Source organism: Eucyclogobius newberryi, unplaced genomic scaffold, assembly GCF_026437365.1.
Source record: "Eucyclogobius newberryi isolate DKJ021-1_F unplaced genomic scaffold, fEucNew1.0.hap1 SCAF_21, whole genome shotgun sequence".
In the NCBI taxonomy this organism is placed as follows: Eukaryota; Metazoa; Chordata; class Actinopteri; order Gobiiformes; family Gobiidae; genus Eucyclogobius; species Eucyclogobius newberryi.
In genome coordinates, this window is record NW_027315846.1 from 20,867,329 (window position 1) to 20,887,032 (window position 19,704).

The 19,704-nt window shown below is 41.5% G+C and overlaps 2 protein-coding genes across 2 annotated transcripts; one reads left to right on the forward strand and one right to left on the reverse strand.

Moving 5' to 3' along the window:
* Positions 1-19: 19 nt before the first annotated feature.
* Positions 20-2,479, forward strand: commd8 (COMM domain containing 8). The gene is made up of 5 exons (XM_072457188.1): positions 20-125; positions 744-899; positions 978-1,124; positions 1,268-1,423; positions 2,194-2,479. Exons 1-5 carry the CDS (start codon positions 78-80, stop codon positions 2,212-2,214), a joined length of 528 nt encoding a protein of 175 aa, XP_072313289.1. The 5' UTR covers positions 20-77; the 3' UTR covers positions 2,215-2,479.
* On the reverse strand, positions 1,805-19,586 carry gabrb1 (gamma-aminobutyric acid type A receptor subunit beta1). Its single transcript, XM_072457183.1, has 9 exons — positions 19,352-19,586; positions 19,167-19,258; positions 18,964-19,031; positions 13,059-13,279; positions 12,686-12,768; positions 10,214-10,357; positions 9,426-9,578; positions 8,746-8,996; positions 1,805-3,272 (listed from the first exon to the last, which is right to left on the reverse strand). The coding sequence occupies exons 1-9, from the start codon at positions 19,549-19,551 to the stop codon at positions 2,931-2,933; spliced, it is 1,554 nt and encodes a 517-aa protein (XP_072313284.1). The 5' UTR covers positions 19,552-19,586; the 3' UTR covers positions 1,805-2,930.
* Between the last annotated feature and the right edge of the window lie 118 nt (positions 19,587-19,704).

Consider the following 19,704-nt stretch of genomic DNA (forward strand, 5'->3'; position numbering starts at 1 on the left):
AACGGCCCGTGCGGGTGATTACACTTCCACTGTTCCGGTTCTGTTCTGTTCTGTTCTGTTGTGGAAATGGTGCAAAGATGACGCTTCTTTTACTGAATAAACTCTCAGACACGGACTGTCGTAAAGTGAGTATCCCACACCAGTACTTTTTAGTGATTGTCTACTAACTAAATAATGTTATTCACGATCACAAACTCAACTAGTGCTTAATGAAGGGGACATATAATATGGACTGTTATGAGCTTTGAACTGTGATCCCTCATCATTGGCTTACTCAAACTTGTAAGTCGACTATCCATGCTCGTTCAAATAATATTCTGCACTGTCCTGCATTTATTGGGCGAGAGCTCAAAATGTCTGTTTTCACCTACCCCCTAGCTCCACCCATTTCGCCACATTTATATTCGATAATTAATAAAACAGATTCCGGGTCATACATTTGTTCAAAAATGTTTTGTTGCTTTTCAAGAATAAAAGAATAGCATTGAGCACATTGCACGTTTTGAACAAGAACTCTATTATTAAGCAATTTAAGATACATTTTGCAATGAACAAAAAGTCAAATCAATCCACGCATATTATAGTTTCATACAAAAAACAACAACGATATGGTCTTTACGAGTCTGTTCAAGGCTTACACATAGCATAACTCGACAATTATTGAACAATATCAAAACAGGCATGACATTATTACATCATAACATTTCAAAACGTGCTGTTAAAATGTCCATTACGTTTACCAGTTGTGCCATGCAGTGGTCGATGGAGTATGTGGAAGAAAGCAGCCACAAAGAGAGGATTACAGCGCCACCTGCAGTTTGGACGAGTGGCTCGACCTGAACAAGTCCCTCTCCAGACTTTTTTGTTTTGGCTCAGGGGGACACAGCTCTGATGAGAAAGTAAGGCCCCGATCAACGTTATTTCATAAACATAACAATGATCCCTCTTCTCGCTTATCCATTTGTTTGATTTGCTAGGTGCTGGCCGCCCTGTCGGACACCAAACATAAGGATGTATTGTTGAGCGTGTTAAAAGCCAGACGCCAAGAGCTCAGTCGTGCATTACTGGACAAGACCACCTCCATCTCCTCTGCTGTCCTCACTGACTTCGACTGGCAACTTAAGGTAAGACAGAGAAACGTACAAGACGATTACAAACGTTGTGGCAGTGAAATCCGAGTTATTTATTCTTGGTGGGGTGTGTTTGTACAGCCGCACTTTCTTATTTTCTCAATAACCAGTTTGTCTTTCCCTCTCTGTGTCCAAAGCTCGCGCTGTCCAGTGACAAGATCTCGTCCCTACAAACTCCGCTGCTGAGCCTGAGTCTGGATGTGAGGGAAAAGGGAGTCCTGCGTCCGGTTACCATGGAGATGACGCGAGAGGAACTCAACACGCTCATCACATCGTTAGAGGCAGCTAATAAGGTACAGAACATGACGGTAGAGATGGTGCTGGAGGAGCAATCGATCGAACTGAATGCAATTATTTAAGTAATGGATTGTCGGCTATAAAACTACAAAATATCTGTCATGTTGTGTATAAAACCTGCTTATCCAGTAGTTTAAAACTCAAGGAAATGTATGTGTTTGTTTACTCTCAAATGACAATCTTCCTGGGCAAGTTTTCAATATGCACTCTGAACTGAATCCTGATTATAAACGACTCAAATCTAGATCAAAATTCATCCTTTTCTAATAATCAATAATCAGCTTCTGTCTTTTTTAATCGAGATCAGTTCAGAGTTCAGACTTTGGAGAAATAAGTTAAGAACATTTCTCGTGTTCGAATGTTAAGAATTCAGTAAATCGGTACCGAAAGCCATTTTTATTTATTTTTAATAAGACACAATAAAAAAAATTATAATAATGCTTGTGATCAGTCAATATAAGGGAAAGAAAAGTTGATTCATTTTGTGTCACCAGCCCTATAGCAAACGAATCATAATCACAATACTACTAAGAATAATAGCAAGTAGATATTTTCCCAAAATTGCTCAGCCCTGGTGTCATATCACATGATGTCACAACACCTAAAACAAATCTTTAAACAGAATATATTCAGAATGATTTATAAATAAAGACAATTTAAGTAAATCGAAGTAAAACGTATACTTCTTTAACACATTGTCTTCTCAAGTTCTGTTTTCCAAATGCATAGTTAGCGTATGGTTTATTCATGCACTTATCGTTTACAGGTGGTTCTACAGTTGAAATGAGAACGTTGGAACTGAAGAGGCCAAAGTCGGGATGTCTTGAGCACATGTGTCCAGTATTAACATGTATAGTACATTTGGTTGAGGGAAAAAAAAAGATTTCTCTCAAGTTCTTTCAAAAGCGTCCGGACAGTTGGATGATACAAGTATGTGCTGCTGCTTAAAATGTAATGAACCACTGCTGCTTTGTTCTCTTTCTAGAAATCATTTGTTATTGTAAATAAAATCTTAAAGAACTTGTCAACCATAAAATACCTTTTTTTTTTCCCTTCATTATTCATAGATGCATTTATTATAAACACATTTTTCAACAACTTTTATATACCCATTTGCAAACGGTTCTTGGTTCTATTCATTTTCTTAATTATAGAATAAGGAAAAGTTACACATGCAACATTAAAATATGAAAATACGCCTAGAGAAAGGATAAATCACTGCCTATAGTAACGGTGTGTATCTTCTGCAGTTCTTGTATTTTGAATTCGCTAATAAACAGCAAAAAAGCATTTACATTCATTCATCTTATCTGCTTATTCAGTGGGTGGCGTGTACTGGAGCCTATCCCAGTAACTAAAAAAGCATTTTATAAAGTATACTCTTCTTATTCTATATATTTATATAATTTACATTTACATATATTTACACAGTTTGTGACTTTTCATTCTTATATACTCAAAACAAGTCCCCGAGGTTTTCTGCACTTGTTTTTTGTTGTTGGCCTAGTTCACGTAGTAGAGCCAGTAGACGAGGTTGAACAAGGTGAACGTGATGGGGAACACCACCCTGGACCACTTGTCTATGGCGTTGACATCGGTGAGGTCCGGGATCTTGACTTTGAGCTGGGACGCCCTCCTCCTCAGCCGGCCCTTTTTGTGGCTGAGGGGGCGCTCGATGGCGGGGCGTCCGTACAGGTCTCGGCTGGTCATGGGCTTGCGGTACTGGATGCTGGCGCTGTCGTAGGAGAACATGGTGGCTCGGGGGTCGGTGAGGGCGCCCATGATGTCCGCGCCCCCCATCTCCCCCGTCAGGCTCGTCAGCAGGATGTTGCCGTGCGCGTCCACCTGTGCAGAGGGGTGGTCCTGATCAGGGGAGGTAACGCTTTGGAATAACTGCACTTTTAATAGCCTTGACAGACCAGTCAAGGCTTTGTGACAACTTACATTTTGCGTACATAATAAGCCTATTTTTATTTTTTATCCAATAGCAGATTTGAATTATTTTTCTTTTTAACTTATATAGGTTGTTTTATCATTGTTCATTGTTTTATGTTGCACTGAATCACCAAAGCAAGTTCCTATGTTTGTGAATTCTGTTCATTGACAATGGTAATAATAAGATAAGATAAGCCTTTATTTGTCCCACAATGGGAAATTTCCAGTGTTGCAACACAAAGTAGGTACAGAAGTAAACAACAAAGAACAGATAACGTATAGAAAACTTTAAGAAAACACTCTTAATAGAAAAGCTCTTATAAAAACTCTTTAAAAAAAAGTAGTAACAATAGTAACACACTATTTACAGCAGTTATATGGACAGAGAATATTGCACCAATATGATTGACATTATGTCAGAGTATTGCACATGAACCTTTTCTAATTCTGATTAATCAATAAATCATTATAATAACTAACGCAAATTGCTAAACCCCTAATTTTGTACTTTTTCTTCTTAATGCATCATTTGTTCATTATGAAGTCTTTGTTTATGCTTTATTAAGGCTAATTAAAGGGTAGTTATTGTAAAGTGCTAAAAGGTTGGTAGAGTTGTATTAAAGTAAGTTACTCAAGTAGTGGTCTAGGAAATGACTCAGAGTAAAAAAGGCACTTATGGTAACTGCTACTCAAGTAAGAGTAACGCCTCAGACTGCACCTGCACAAACTGTGACTCCTGTGATGGAGCGGTCACTGACTCTGAAGCTGCACTTGCATGACCTCGTGCTAATGCGCTGCTGACGAGCCCTTTATATGGGACAGAAACGTGTGGAAGTCAAGTGAAAACTAATGGAATCCGGAGTGCATCGTTGACAGTATTCAGCGTGCACTGCACCACGTTTATACTGCGTGCTGTCTGAGCCTGGAGTAACCGTAAGAGTGACTGTAAGAGTGACCGTAAGAGTGACTGTAAGAGTGACTGTAAGAGTGACCGTAAGAGTGACCGTAAGAGTGACTGTAAGAGTGACCGTGAGAGTAACCGTAAGAGTGACTGTAAGAGTGACTGTAAGAGTGACTGTAAGAGTGACCGTAAGAGTGACTGTAAGAGTGACCGTGAGAGTAACCGTAAGAGTGACTGTAAGAGTGACTGTAAGAGTGACTGTAAGAGTGACCGTAAGAGTGACCGTAAGAGTGACCGTAAGAGTGACTGTAAGAGTGACCGTGAGAGTAACCGTAAGAGTGACTGTAAGAGTGACTGTAAGAGTGACTGTAAGAGTGACCGTAAGAGTGACTGTAAGAGTGACTGTAAGAGTGACCGTAAGAGTGACTGTAAGAGTGACTGTAAGAGTGACCGTAAGAGTGACTGTAAGAGTGACTGTAAGAGTGACCGTGAGAGTAACCGTAAGAGTGACTGTAAGAGTGACTGTAAGAGTGACTGTAAGAGTGACCGTAAGAGTGACTGTAAGAGTGACTGTAAGAGTGACCGTAAGAGTGACTGTAAGAGTGACTGTAAGAGTGACCGTAAGAGTGACTGTAAGAGTGACCGTAAGAGTGACCGTAAGAGTAACCGTAAGAGTAACCGTAAGAGTGACTGTAAGAGTGACTGTAAGAGTGACCGTAAGAGTGACTGTAAGAGTGACTGTAAGAGTGACCGTGAGAGTAACCGTAAGAGTGACTGTAAGAGTGACTGTAAGAGTGACCGTAAGAGTGACTGTAAGAGTGACTGTAAGAGTGACTGTAAGAGTGACCGTAAGAGTGACTGTAAGAGTGACCGTAAGAGTGACTGTAAGAGTAACCGTAAGAGTGACTGTAAGAGTGACTGTAAGAGTGACCGTAAGAGTGACTGTAAGAGTAACTGTAAGAGTGACCGTAAGAGTGACCGTAAGAGTGACTGTAAGAGTAACCGTAAGAGTGACTGTAAGAGTAACCGTAAGAGTGACTGTAAGAGTGACTGTAAGAGTGACCGTAAGAGTGACCGTAAGAGTGACTGTAAGAGTGACTGTAAGAGTGACTGTAAGAGTGACTGTAAGAGTGACCGTGAGAGTAACCGTAAGAGTGACTGTAAGAGTGACTGTAAGAGTGACTGTAAGAGTGACCGTAAGAGTGACTGTAAGAGTGACCGTGAGAGTAACCGTAAGAGTGACTGTAAGAGTGACTGTAAGAGTGACCGTAAGAGTGACTGTAAGAGTGACTGTAAGAGTGACCGTAAGAGTGACTGTAAGAGTGACTGTAAGAGTGACCGTAAGAGTGACTGTAAGAGTGACTGTAAGAGTGACCGTGAGAGTAACCGTAAGAGTGACTGTAAGAGTGACTGTAAGAGTGACTGTAAGAGTGACCGTAAGAGTGACTGTAAGAGTGACTGTAAGAGTGACCGTAAGAGTGACCGTAAGAGTGACCGTAAGAGTGACCGTAAGAGTGACCGTAAGAGTGACTGTAAGAGTGACCGTAAGAGTGACTGTAAGAGTAACCGTAAGAGTGACTGTAAGAGTGACTGTAAGAGTGACCGTAAGAGTGACTGTAAGAGTGACTGTAAGAGTGACCGTAAGAGTGACTGCAAGAGTGACTGTAAGAGTGACTGTAAGAGTAACTGTAAGAGTGACCGTAAGAGTGACTGCAAGAGTGACCGTAAGAGTGACCGTAAGAGTGACTGTAAGAGTAACTGTAAGAGTGACTGTAAGAGTGACCGTAAGAGTGACTGTAAGAGTGACCGTAAGAGTGACCGTAAGAGTGACTGTAAGAGTAACTGTAAGAGTGACCGAAAGAGTGACCGTAAGAGTGACTGTAAGAGTAACCGTAAGAGTGACCGTAAGAGTGACCGTAAGAGTGACCGTAAGAGTGACTGTAAGAGTAACCGTAAGAGTGACCGTAAGAGTGACCGTAAGAGTGACCGTAAGAGTAACCGTAAGAGTAACTGTAAGAGTAACTGTAAGAGTGACTGTAAGAGTGACTGTATGAGTGACTGTAAGAGTGACTGTAAGAGTAACTGTAAGAGTGACTGTAAGAGTGACTGTAAGAGTAACTGTAAGAGTGACTGTAAGAGTGACTGTAAGAGTAACTGTAAGAGTGACTGTAAGAGTAACTGTAAGAGTGACCGTAAGAGTGACCGTGAGAGTGACCGTGAGAGTAACCGTAAGAGTGACCGTAAGAGTAACTGTAAGAGTGACCGTAAAAGTGACCGAAAGAGTGACCGTAAGAGTGACCGTAAGAGTGACTGTAAGAGTGACCGTAAGAGTGACCGTAAGAGTGACCGTAAGAGTGACTGTAAGAGTGACCGTAAGAGTGACTGTAAGAGTGACCGTAAGAGTGACTGTAAGAGTGACCGTAAGAGTGACTGTAAGAGTGACTGTAAGAGTGACCGTAAGAGTGACCGTAAGAGTGACTGTAAGAGTGACTGTAAGAGTGACCGTAAGAGTGACCGTAAGAGTGACTGTAAGAGTGACCGTGAGAGTAACCGTAAGAGTGACTGTAAGAGTGACTGTAAGAGTGACTGTAAGAGTGACCGTAAGAGTGACTGTAAGAGTGACTGTAAGAGTGACCGTAAGAGTGACTGTAAGAGTGACTGTGAGAGTGACCGTGAGAGTAACCGTAAGAGTGACTGTAAGAGTGACCGTAAGAGTGACTGTAAGAGTGACTGTAAGAGTGACCGTAAGAGTGACTGTAAGAGTGACTGTAAGAGTGACCGTAAGAGTGACTGTAAGAGTGACCGTAAGAGTGACCGTAAGAGTGACCGTAAGAGTGACTGTAAGAGTGACTGTAAGAGTGACCGTAAGAGTGACTGTAAGAGTGACCGTAAGAGTGACTGTAAGAGTAACCGTAAGAGTGACTGTAAGAGTGACTGTAAGAGTGACCGTAAGAGTGACTGTAAGAGTAACTGTAAGAGTGACCGTAAGAGTGACCGTAAGAGTGACCGTAAGAGTAACCGTAAGAGTGACTGTAAGAGTAACCGTAAGAGTGACTGTAAGAGTGACTGTAAGAGTGACTGTAAGAGTGACCGTAAGAGTGACTGTAAGAGTAACTGTAAGAGTGACTGTAAGAGTGACCGTAAGAGTGACTGTAAGAGTGACCGTAAGAGTGACCGTAAGAGTGACTGTAAGAGTAACTGTAAGAGTGACCGTAAGAGTGACCGAAAGAGTGACCGTAAGAGTGACTGTAAGAGTAACCGTAAGAGTGACCGTAAGAGTGACCGTAAGAGTGACCGTAAGAGTGACTGTAAGAGTAACCGTAAGAGTGACCGTAAGAGTGACCGTAAGAGTGACCGTAAGAGTAACCGTAAGAGTGACCGTAAGAGTAACTGTAAGAGTGACCGTAAAAGTGACCGAAAGAGTGACCGTAAGAGTGACCGTAAGAGTGACTGTAAGAGTGACCGTAAGAGTGACCGTAAGAGTGACCGTAAGAGTGACTGTAAGAGTGACTGTAAGAGTGACTGTAAGAGTGACCGTAAGAGTGACTGTAAGAGTGACTGTAAGAGTGACCGTAAGAGTGACCGTAAGAGTGACTGTAAGAGTGACCGTAAGAGTGACCGTAAGAGTGACCGTAAGAGTGACCGTAAGAGTGACTGTAAGAGTGACCGTAAGAGTGACCGTAAGAGTGACTGCAAGAGTGACTGTAAGAGTGACTGTAAGAGTGACTGTAAGAGTGACTGTAAGAGTGACTGCAAGAGTGACTGTAAGAGTGACTGTAAGAGTGACTGTAAGAGTGACCGTAAGAGTGACTGTAAGAGTGACTGTAAGAGTGACTGTAAGAGTAACCGTAAGAGCGACTGTAAGAGTGACTGTAAGAGTGACCGTAAGAGTGACTGTAAGAGTGACTGTAAGAGTGACCGTAAGAGTGACTGTAAGAGTGACCGTAAGAGTGACTGTAAGTGACCGTAAGAGTGACCGTAAGAGTGACTGTAAGAGTGACCGTAAGAGTGACTGCAAGAGTGACTGTAAGAGTGACTGTAAGAGTGACTGTAAGAGTAACCGTAAGAGTGACTGCAAGAGTGACTGTAAGAGTGACTGTAAGAGTGACTGTAAGAGTGACCGTAAGAGTGACTGTAAGAGTGACTGTAAGAGTGGCTGTAAGAGTGGCTGTAAGAGTGACTGTAAGAGTGACTGTAAGAGTTGCTGTAAGAGTGACTGTAAGAGTGACTGTAAGAGTGACTGTAAGAGTAACTGTAAGAGTGACTGTAAGAGTGACTGCAAGAGTGACCGTAAGAGTGACTGTTTGGACATAACATCATATTCACTCATTGATATCCATGACAATTGAAGGACAGAACATTGGACATGCTGCTCACGTTCACAGTGCATGTTCACAGTTCCTCAGTGAGAAGAGTGAAGCTGTGGGTGACATGTTCTTGGGTCACATGACATGTTCTCGGGTCACATGACATGTCTCTCACCTGGACCTTGTTGCTCTCCAGGCGAACCCTCTCGTTGTTGGACTTTGCTGCTTTCTCGGCCACTTTCTTCTGCAGGTGAGGACCTCGGCCGAAGAAGATGTAGTTGACGAAGGCGTACTCCAGCAGAGCCAGGAACACGAAGACGAAGCAGCCCATCAGGAAGATGTCAATGGCCTTGACGTACGGGATCTTGGGGAGGGTCTCCCTGAGGTGAGTGTTGATGGTGGTCATGGTCAGCACCGTGGTGATCCCTGTAAACGATCAAGAGCATCCTTCAGTCTTGGTTTGCTCCAGGTCTAGTCACATTTATGTTAGAACAAACCGCTTGTCCTACAGGCCGGGCTTTGACGTATACGGTAATTAGTCCTGATTTAGTCCTGGTTTGATCTTTGTTTAGTTCTGGTTTATTGTGCATTTCTTTTCAATGGCAAATCTAGTGTAGTTCTAGTTTATCTCTAGCTTAGTCCTGGTTTTAGACCTATTTATCTTATGTCGCCATAGTCCTGCTTTAGAAATACTTTAGCCCGGGTTTAGTCAGAGTGGAAGTGGCATTTGGTGTGAAAAGGTTTATTACTTTTTAAATGATTTGTTCAGTCTGATACAGTGATGTATATGTAAATACAAGTTTAAAAGAAGTTCAAAGAAGACGCAAAGAGAAATTTAAAACATTCTAAAATCACCTAATGCCACTCTGGCAGCAGAAGCATCGTAGTTGATCCAAAAGGAGACCCAGGACAGGATGGTGATCAGGGTGGAGGGCATGTACGTCTGCAGAATGAAGTAACCGATGTTCCTCTTCAGTTTGAAACTCAGGGACAACCTGGGGTAAGAACCTGTGAGAGTCAAAGCACACATTTGAGACCAGACCAGTAGCTGTGATCAAACTAATGGTGTTTCAATGGAAAAACTGTGAAAACTCAAGGTGGTTTAAGCAAATGAAAACCACTCAGACACAAGTGAGCGATGTCAGAGCCTGGTTTGAACACATTTACAGTTATAGTTTACAATATGTGTTTATTTAAAAGAAGATTATGACAGAAACTTGAATGATCAGGGAAATTCCTCAATAAAAAAAATAAGAATAACTGTCCATCCCACAATAGTTTTTCATTTTATCTACAGATATACTACATATATATTACATATTTTGTCACAAATTATACTTTTTGTGTGGCTCAAATAGAAAAGCAAACTAACTAAAACATTTCAACCCTGGAAATTCAAAACCGATGTCATGTTATGGGTTTCTTCATTTCTCTTCTTCTCGTGACATAACATTTTAAAGTGTCTCCAAAAACCCCTCTACGCTCCTGCCCAACTCCATCACAGAAGCAGAACCATAAGCCCCCTCAGCCTCTTTCCCTCCATCACCACAATAAATAAACTATTCATTGTACCCAGCCCCCGTGCCTGGATCTAGGTCAAGTCTCCTCAGTGGTAGTGATGCTCTGAGCGGCAGAAGCCTGACCTGTGGCGAACACCGCTTTGGTGGAGAGCGTCTGGTAGTCCATGATGGAGAACTGTGGCAGCTCGATGTTCTCCACTCCCGTCACGGAACCGGCGTTCGGTCCTCCCTGCCAGTAGAACTCGATGTCGTCTGTGGTGTATCCATCTGGAGGCATAGAGTTATGTGCAGTACCTCAGTCGTCCAGGTGGGGGCCGTAGCCACAGAAGGGTGAGACAGCTGGACAACGTTTTTAGAGTGTATAATGTTCCAACACTCATCCTCAGCTTCTACGGTTCTAACACGGCTCTGGGAGGAGTGATCCACCCTCAACACTAACACGTCCTAGTTGTTTATCTGAGTGTTAACGACTTTGTTCAGTTGAGCGGTTGCAAAAGCGCCAAATACAATGTTATAGACATTTCGATGGTTACGATCATGTCCTATGTTCATTTTCAACACAGCCTTTGTGATTTGCATACTTATAAATGATTATCTTTGGTTGTATTTGTGATGCCACCTTCTCTTTTCATCCAGGCTTGGAAAAGACACAAAAGACACAAAGTTCCGTAACTTGAGACTCTCAAGGGGGATTTTCCTACATATGCTGGGACAAATAGTGTAATAGGAACCAAAGTTATGTATTTTGTACAGAGGAAGCTACAAAGAACTGCTAAACAAACAAAACACTGAATAAACCTTACCTTTTGCTGCAGTTTTGTTCACTAATTAGGCCCTAGCGCCACAAGCTGGCGAGAGGCCTATTAATCTCGTAAGGCCGTGCAAAGCACGGCTGCGAAAGTGCGCACGTAGTGCGCACGAAATCGAGCGCGAAGCGCTCGCCCACTTCCAAACACTCACTAACGCACTCCTTCACTCACGCACGCCCCGTGCATACTAATTAGTAGTAGGAAAATGGAACATTACCGTTGTAAACGGGCGAAGCCCGTGCAAAAGTGCGCACTAAACGAGCACTTTACATTGGAAGCGGTCGTCATCCCAATATAAAGCACTCATTTGCCCTAAGTAGCTCACGAATACGTTCCCCATCTCTTGCATGTTCCGTGCATATAAGCATGTAATGCAAAAATTTAACATTATTACTGTATAGAGGGCCAAAAACACAAAGTGGGCGGAGCCCACTCAAAATTAACGAAATTACCCGTCAGTGACCAGGGACCCACACCATGAGGTAGGAAAGCGCGAGCGCTTTCCGAAAATGTATAGTTTATGATATTTGAAAAATGGGAAACATTGTTTTCACATCGGAATATTATTCTTTCTTTCTTTCTTTCTTCTCGGGACCAACCCCCCTATTTTTCACCCAGTGAACATTGACGAAAAGTCACAAAAATTTGCACACCTCTAAAAATCGTGCCTCTCTACATTCTGGCTATTTCCCTTTTCTAAAATAAATAAAATTGGCGCGTCAGCGCCCCCAAAATGTACCAAAAATGCATTGAGAGATAGGAAATGACCCAAAAAAAATCTGATCCTAGAAACATGAAATTTGGCGCAGAGGTAGATGGTGACAAGAGAAGTAAAAAATATTATTACGGCAACGCCGTCCACCCAACCAAATGTTGGCCATATTGGTTCAAAAATGGCTAAGCATGACTCGTACTTTTACGAACTCCTCCCAGGGCGTTGGCTCTAAAAAGCTGAAATTTGGTGAAAATGCTACTGAGGAGTGGGACATCAAAAGTTATTCAAATTACATTGATACCTGTCATGGTCTCTGTGCGGCGAAGCCTCAAACTTTAGCTAGAATTTCCGAAATCTCCCAAATTTAACATTTCTGCCGTTTGCGCAGATAAAGTCCGAATTGCGTCAAATTAGAATCAGTTGTTAAACTCTTTGCCCTAAACCTACTTGAAGTGAACACAAAACTCAATTTTGGCCCCATCAAAAAAGTAAATGAGACCCATGTCATAATTGTTACGGCTTTGCTGTAGCGATGACCGAAACCTCCCATGTTATTCCAATGGGGAAATCACCAGAACGTTTTTACACTTTAGACTTTCACCAACTCCTCCCAGGGCATCAGCCCTATTAACCTGAAATTTGGTGAGACTCATCTTCAGGACCATCAAAAGTTATCCACATTTTTATTCAAAGAGTCACTGTGTCTGTGCGGCAAAGCCGCACATTTTGCCAAGAATTCAAAATAAAATTGCTTTTTGATGGTAAAACAAAGGGGAGAAGATGTGACAGCGTCACAGATTCAGCAGTAGGCGTAATAAAAGGACAATTGCGGCGTGGCGGCGGTGTGGCGGCGGCGTGGCGAGGGCCGATCATTGCCGCTTGCGGCTATATTTATGTTTACTTTTGACCAGTGCTAATTATTTAATGAATAAATATTGATAATATTCCAATATCACATATAAATATTTACTAAATGCTCTGCACTTCAAGAACACATTTTTTGGGGGGATTTTCCCTTTTAAAATATGAAAAACGACACCAAGATTCTGGAAAATATTTATAAATACTTACAACTTTCTATTTCCAGCGTGCAGTTCTGCTCGTCCAGCGGGTACCTGCGCAGGTCCATCATGCAGGCCGCAGTGGTGGTGATCCTAATGGACACGGAACACAAACACGATCTCACAGTTCAACAAAAGGAAGTATAATAGTCTTTATGAAGCTCCCAAGAACAGAAGTTAATCAAATAAGTGACACTAATTTAGATTTACATATTATTTGCCTTGTTTCAATGCATTGCTTCGTATTTCAAGGTCAATTGTAAGATCTCGTATATATATATATATATATATATATATATATATATATATATATATATATATATATATATAACCGTGTCTAACTGTTCCACCACTGTATTATTTTGGTGATTCTGGACAATCACCTTAAACCGTACAGGACGGTGCCATCCGGGTGCAGTCGGATCATGCGGTTCTTCACCGTCACGCCGTGCACAAAAGACTTCTTGTCGTTGATGAAGTACGTGTCCGGGACCCACAGCTGGTCGGCCACGCGGTTGTCCAGCGTCAGGTTGAGGGGGATGCCCGTGTAGGAGAGGCGCTTGTCCCTCCAGGACTGCTGGAAGTACATGGTGATGGTGTAGTCCTGCGAAGAGAAGGCCCAGCACACTTCCTCCATTTCCAAGTTCAAAGTAGTGGTGATGAAAGTGGAATTTGAAAGTCAAGTCACAAAACAACCGTAAGAAATGATGAAAATAATAATCGTGACAATTTTAGAAGCAAAATGATGTATTCATTTTTCAATATATATCCAAAAATATAGACGAAATGTAAAGAACTGTTTTTATCTGGATGTTTTTGTCATTTTTAACCTCATTTTGTCTTTCAATGTCATAAAGCTGGTCACAAACTTGAGGAATAGTGACATGTTAGACCACGGGAATGAAAATAAATGAACGGTTTCCCCTTTTGGTAACAATAACAATAATCACACTAAGATTTGATATTGTGACATCCCTAATTATTACTATATCAACTTATGTTCAATAAGTAATGCTGGAACATGAGTTTTCAGGGGCTCAATATTGATTGTGTTTAGATTGTGGGGAATGTGTTATTTAACTTTTATGACTAATTATAGAAACTAAATGAGTACTTAAGTGTTTCATTCTGCTATTTGAATTGAATATATATATTTCAAAATGAATCATAATATTTCAAAGTTAATATTTATCATTCCTGTATCCGCTTATATTGTGCACAGTGACCTGACTCGTGACTATAAACGTTAAATCTCAAACCCAAACAATATCTTTTCTACTCTCCATAGATATTACTTTGCTAAGATGTTGCACAGTATGACATCAAACATATCCATCTCCATGGAGACAAGCTGGTGGTGCCACAAGGCCAAGTAGGTCAGATCTGTGGGAGGGCGACCTTGCTCACAGTAAAAATGCCAGTTTTTCAAGGTGTTTTGAGCAGTGTCATGTAAATGGGAAAAGTAAGTTACTACCATTCATTCCAGGCTACGCAATGACATCTCCATGGAGACAAGCAGGTGGCGGACCCTCCAACAGAAAAGTGACATTGTGCAACTTTGAAATCGTGATGATATTGTCCCTAAATTGTTCAGCCCTATTCTCAGCCTATCACCGCTCTTATGGACATCTTAGGCTCTAATTTGTGCCTGTATTTGAACTGGGAAAGAAGAGAGCTGAAAAGCAACTCTATTTCATCCTAAAATTGCTGTTTACAAGTGCGTGTCCTCCTTGATCTGCCACACTACTGTTAAAACAGCCTGTCATCAGAGAAAGCCTTTAACATTACAGCTCCTATCATCTCCAGCTCCTAAAGTGGGTCATTTTACCGCCACAGCATCAAACTTCTCTTACTGTCGTGGGTCATCGCAGCATATTTGACTTGAGTTGTCCCTGGTTACCCTCAGGAAGCTCTTAGTGCATCTTTTCCCAACTTACTTGTGTTTCTGTGCACTGCAGTAAACAAGAATATAGAAATTCATGCCCTGTCATCACTACTGCAGTGTGCTGCTGCTGCTGCATGACCTACTTCCTGCTGCGCTCTACTGTATATAGATACAGTGGGTACTCTGAAGTCTCTGCTTTGATCTTTTCTGCATGTAGGTGCGCTGGGTGCTCTCTGCTGTCTACTGTGCAAACAATCTGTTGTGCTTTAGCACAGCTGCAGGTGCAGGGGTGGAGTCTCTGCTCTGGGCTGTATGTGGGCTGCTCCCTGCTTTCTGCTCTGCATACAGTGTGGAATGGAATAACTAAACATCTAATTGCACTGCCATTCCCATTTGATTCACAATTTATGGTTTGATATATTCTGTTCCAAAAGCTTATCAACATATAAGAATCTTGAGATCCTTCACTGGCATTCTTCTTACTGTTCCAGTATTGAGTCTGAGTTTGGTGCAGCAGCATTCTCACTAATGCTCCAATCAAGTGGAACAGTTTACCTAGCAATAAAATGTGCCCCTTCACTTACTACTTTTAAAAGCAAGCTGAAAACATTTCTTGTTTAGCACAGCATCTGTTTGGTTTATGAGATCAATGTTTTGGGGGTTTTAATCCTCCTCTACGTCTTCCCTTTTTATTCTTTATTGTACCAGGCCCATTGCCTGTCTTATGTTTGATATATTACTGTGTAAGAGAGATGTTTTGTTTCTAAACGTTACTGTCATATTATCTTTTAAAGCACATGGTGTTGCATTAATGTATAACATGTGCTCGTTATATAAATGTTCACATTTTAAACAGCTCTAGAAGCATTGACTGAGAACTGGACTTTAAACAGATCCAAGAACCCCACATTCCACCACATTTAGGTGGTCTCAACCAGTGATTCTTAACCATACAGGCTCATGGTAATGCCGGGAGCACCTTCTTGAGGGCTGCAAAATGGATAAAATAGCACGCAATTAATATGGATGTTCCCCAGATTTTTTATGCTGAAACATTTGGCCCCAAAGTTGAAATGTTAAAGAACTAAACTACAGGGTTAGCAGCCTTTACACACAATTAAAAGGCATATTTGGTTGTTTTTATGCTTAAATAATTGCAATCTGGATTCAATTGTGATAAATATGGCAGCCCCAGTATTACCTGTCTTTAGCTGCTCTCAGTGGGTGTAGTGAGGTACTCTCCCCATGAATACTGTGGGGTGCTCCCCTGGTCTTTAGCAGTCACTCACTAGAGCATAGAGTTGTATTCAAGAGAATACGACTAAATCACAATATGAAGATGTTAGTATAATAGCAGAGCAAGAATGAGGTCACACACATTGCCCAGCTCTACTCTGCATTCTACTGCACAGTGGGGTGCTCTCTACTACATGTGTGGGGTACTCCCTGTTCTATGATACATACATGTGTGGGGTACTCCCTGTTCTATGATACATACATGTGTGGGGTACTCCCTGTTCTATAATACATACATGTTTGGGGTACTCCCTGTTCTATAATACATACATGTGTGGGGTACTCCCTGTTCTATAATACATACATGTGTGGGGTACTCCCTGTTCTATAATACATACATGTGTGGGTTACTCCCTGTTCTATAATACATACATGTTTGGGGTACTCCCTGTTCTATAATACATACATGTGTGGGGTACTCCCTGTTCTATAATACATACATGTGTGGGGTACTCCCTGTTCTATAATACATACATGTGTGGGGTACTCCCTGTTCTATAATACATACATGTTTGGGGTACTCCCTGTTCTATAATACATACATGTTTTGGGTACTCCCTGTTATATAATACATACATGTGTGGGGTACTCCCTGTTCTATAATACATACATGTTTGGGGTACTCCCTGTTCTATAATACATACATGTGTGGGGTACTCCCTGTTCTATAATACATACATGTTTGGGGTACTCCCTGTTCTATAATACATACATGTGTGGGGTACTCCCTGTTCTATAATACATACATGTGTGGGGTACTCCCTGTTCTATAATACATACATGTTTGGGGTACTCCCTGTTCTATAATACATACATGTGTGGGGTACTCCCTGTTCTATAATACATACATGTTTGGGGTACTCCCTGTTCTATAATACATACATGTTTGGGGTACTCCCTGTTCTATAATACATACATGTGTGGGGTACTCCCTGTTCTATAATACATACATGTTTGGGGTACTCCCTGTTCTATAATACATACATGTGTGGGGTACTCCCTGTTCTATAATACATACATGTGTGGGGTACTCCCTGTTCTATAATACATACATGTTTGGGGTACTCCCTGTTCTATAATACATACATGTGTGGGGTACTCCCTGTTCTATAATACATACATGTTTGGGGTACTCCCTGTTCTATAATACATACATGTTTGGGGTACTCCCTGTTCTATAATACATACATGTGTGGGGTACTCCCTGTTCTATAATACATACATGTGTGGGGTACTCCCTGTTCTATAATACATACATGTTTGGGGTACTCCCTGTTCTATAATACATACATGTGTGGGGTACTCCCTGTTCTATAATACATACATGTGTGGGGTACTCCCTGTTCTATAATACATACATGTGTGGGCAGTAATGCTTAAGAAATGTATTTAGTTCAGAATACTGAATACCTGCATTAAAATGTATATGTTACGTATCATGTTACTTGGTCAAATCAGAATACTGTATTTTGAATACTTTCACATTGAGTTGCATAATGTGATAGTGTGAAAACGCAACATGGGATTAAAACCGCTTGCATTGTTGTCATGCATTTATTTATGAGACAAGAGAACCTTTATCACAAATGAGAGAAGGAAAAATTGCAGATGCACTCTGTAAACTATACTATACAATACTATACTATACAATACTATACTATACTATACAATACTATACTATACAATACTATACAATACAATACAATACTATACTATACTATACTATACAATACTATACTATACTATACTATACAATACTATACTATACAATACTATACGATATTATACTATACTATACTATACAATATTATACTATACTATACTATACAATACTATACAATATTATACTATACTATACTATACAATATTATACTATACTATACTATACTATACTATACTATACTATACAATACTATACTATACTATACTATACTATACAATACTATACTATACAATACAACACTATACAATATTATACTATACTATACTATACTATACAATACTATAAAATACTATACAATACTATACTATACAATACTATACTATACAATACTATACAATACTATACTATACTATACAATATTATACAATACTATTCTATACTATACAATACTATACTATACAATATTATACTATATTATACTATACTATACTATACTATACTATACTATATGTGCTGCTTTTTCTATTTTTTAACACTCATTCTGTGAAGTCTGAAGCCTAATTTGGTGTGTTCAAATACCACAATGATTTTAGGAAAGTAACTGTATTCTGAACACCTGAGTAACTGAACCAGAAAACAGTTTACAAATAAGTATTCTGAATACATATTTTCTTTCCATGTACTCAGTTACTTCCGTACACTGGCAGTGGGATACATAACATGGCTGCAGACAGAATAAATGTAAGTGCAGTACAATGTACTTCCTGTTTCTCCTCTCTGATTACAGATGCAGTGAGGTACTCGCTCAGGTCTCACCTAGTGGATGCACTTGGGTACTCCCTGTTCTTTACCATTTGTTGGGGATATGAGCCCAGTCAAATATGTACTCTCTATTTGCAACCGCACAAGAAATAAATGAGGTCCTCTCTGTTAGAACTGGTGTAAAGCTGGTGCAAAAAATCTCAAGAAAATGCCGGAGAGTGTTTGAAATCACAGCACAGAGGGCCTGTTTGCTGATACTTTGCTCTCGGCCCCACCCTCTGCATATGTTATAATTTATGCATGTCTATCTGCAGAACTAATACATTATATAATACGAATTCTGAAACAACCATAACGCTGCATGAGCCAAGTGCAAACCTTTACTGCACCAGCATCCTCTTCCTCCTCATCCTCATCCTCCTCCTCCTCCTCATCCTCATCATCATCATCATCACTAAAACGTGCAACATCTTCACCTGCACACACTGGCTCTCGCGGCTGCTCCTCTGCATCAGTGCTCCACAAACTCCCCGGCCTTATGTAATTACTGCAACCTGCTCCTCTCTCCGCTCACTCCAGGAGACTACCCCCCCCCCCCCCCCCCCCCCCCCCCCCCCCACACACACACACACACACACACACTCTGCACCCACGGGAGCAGAGAAAAAAGCACGGGACTGACCATGTTAACTTCAGAGACCATGTCAATGCTGGCGATGTCTATGCTCATGCCAACGTCCACAGGTGCGCCTGCAAGAACACACAACACACGGCGTTACGATGCGTCAGGACGGAGAGCGCGCACGCACACACACACACACACACACACACACACACAAACACACACACAAACACACACACACACACTGCAGACTCTGAATGTACCTCCAAAGTCAGGCCTCAGGCGGATGTCATAGCCCTTCAACAGCTTGTCCACCGTGGCTTTGACATATGACATGTTACTGGGCTCACTGGCACTGGACACAAACATGACGGAGCAGTGAAGTTGTGCCCCCCCCCCAAAAAAAATAACGTGCATTGAAACACAGGCATGCTTTTTTCCCCCTCACCTCTGTGAAGCCCACGCCGTGGAAATCTGCAGCAGGGAGAGGCAGAAAAGCCCGCATAGCCCACGCGTCACACCGGCGGCGGCCCCCATGTCCACTCCGCTGCACCTGAGCCCGACGCAGGATCCCGCACAAGTCGACTCTCTCTCAGGCTGCGCAATTCTTAGAGCCCCAGCGCAGGCATCGTCCTCCCCCCCCCGCATCCACACGCATTCAACCGTCACAAAAAAGACGCGAGGAGAGGAAAAAAGGAAAAAAGGCGGCAAAGAAAAGGAGGATCAAACGCATAGAAATGGCCAAAAAGCCGCGTTAGTTCATCCGTCTTCTGCTCCAGTGGCCCCGGACACAGCACAGTG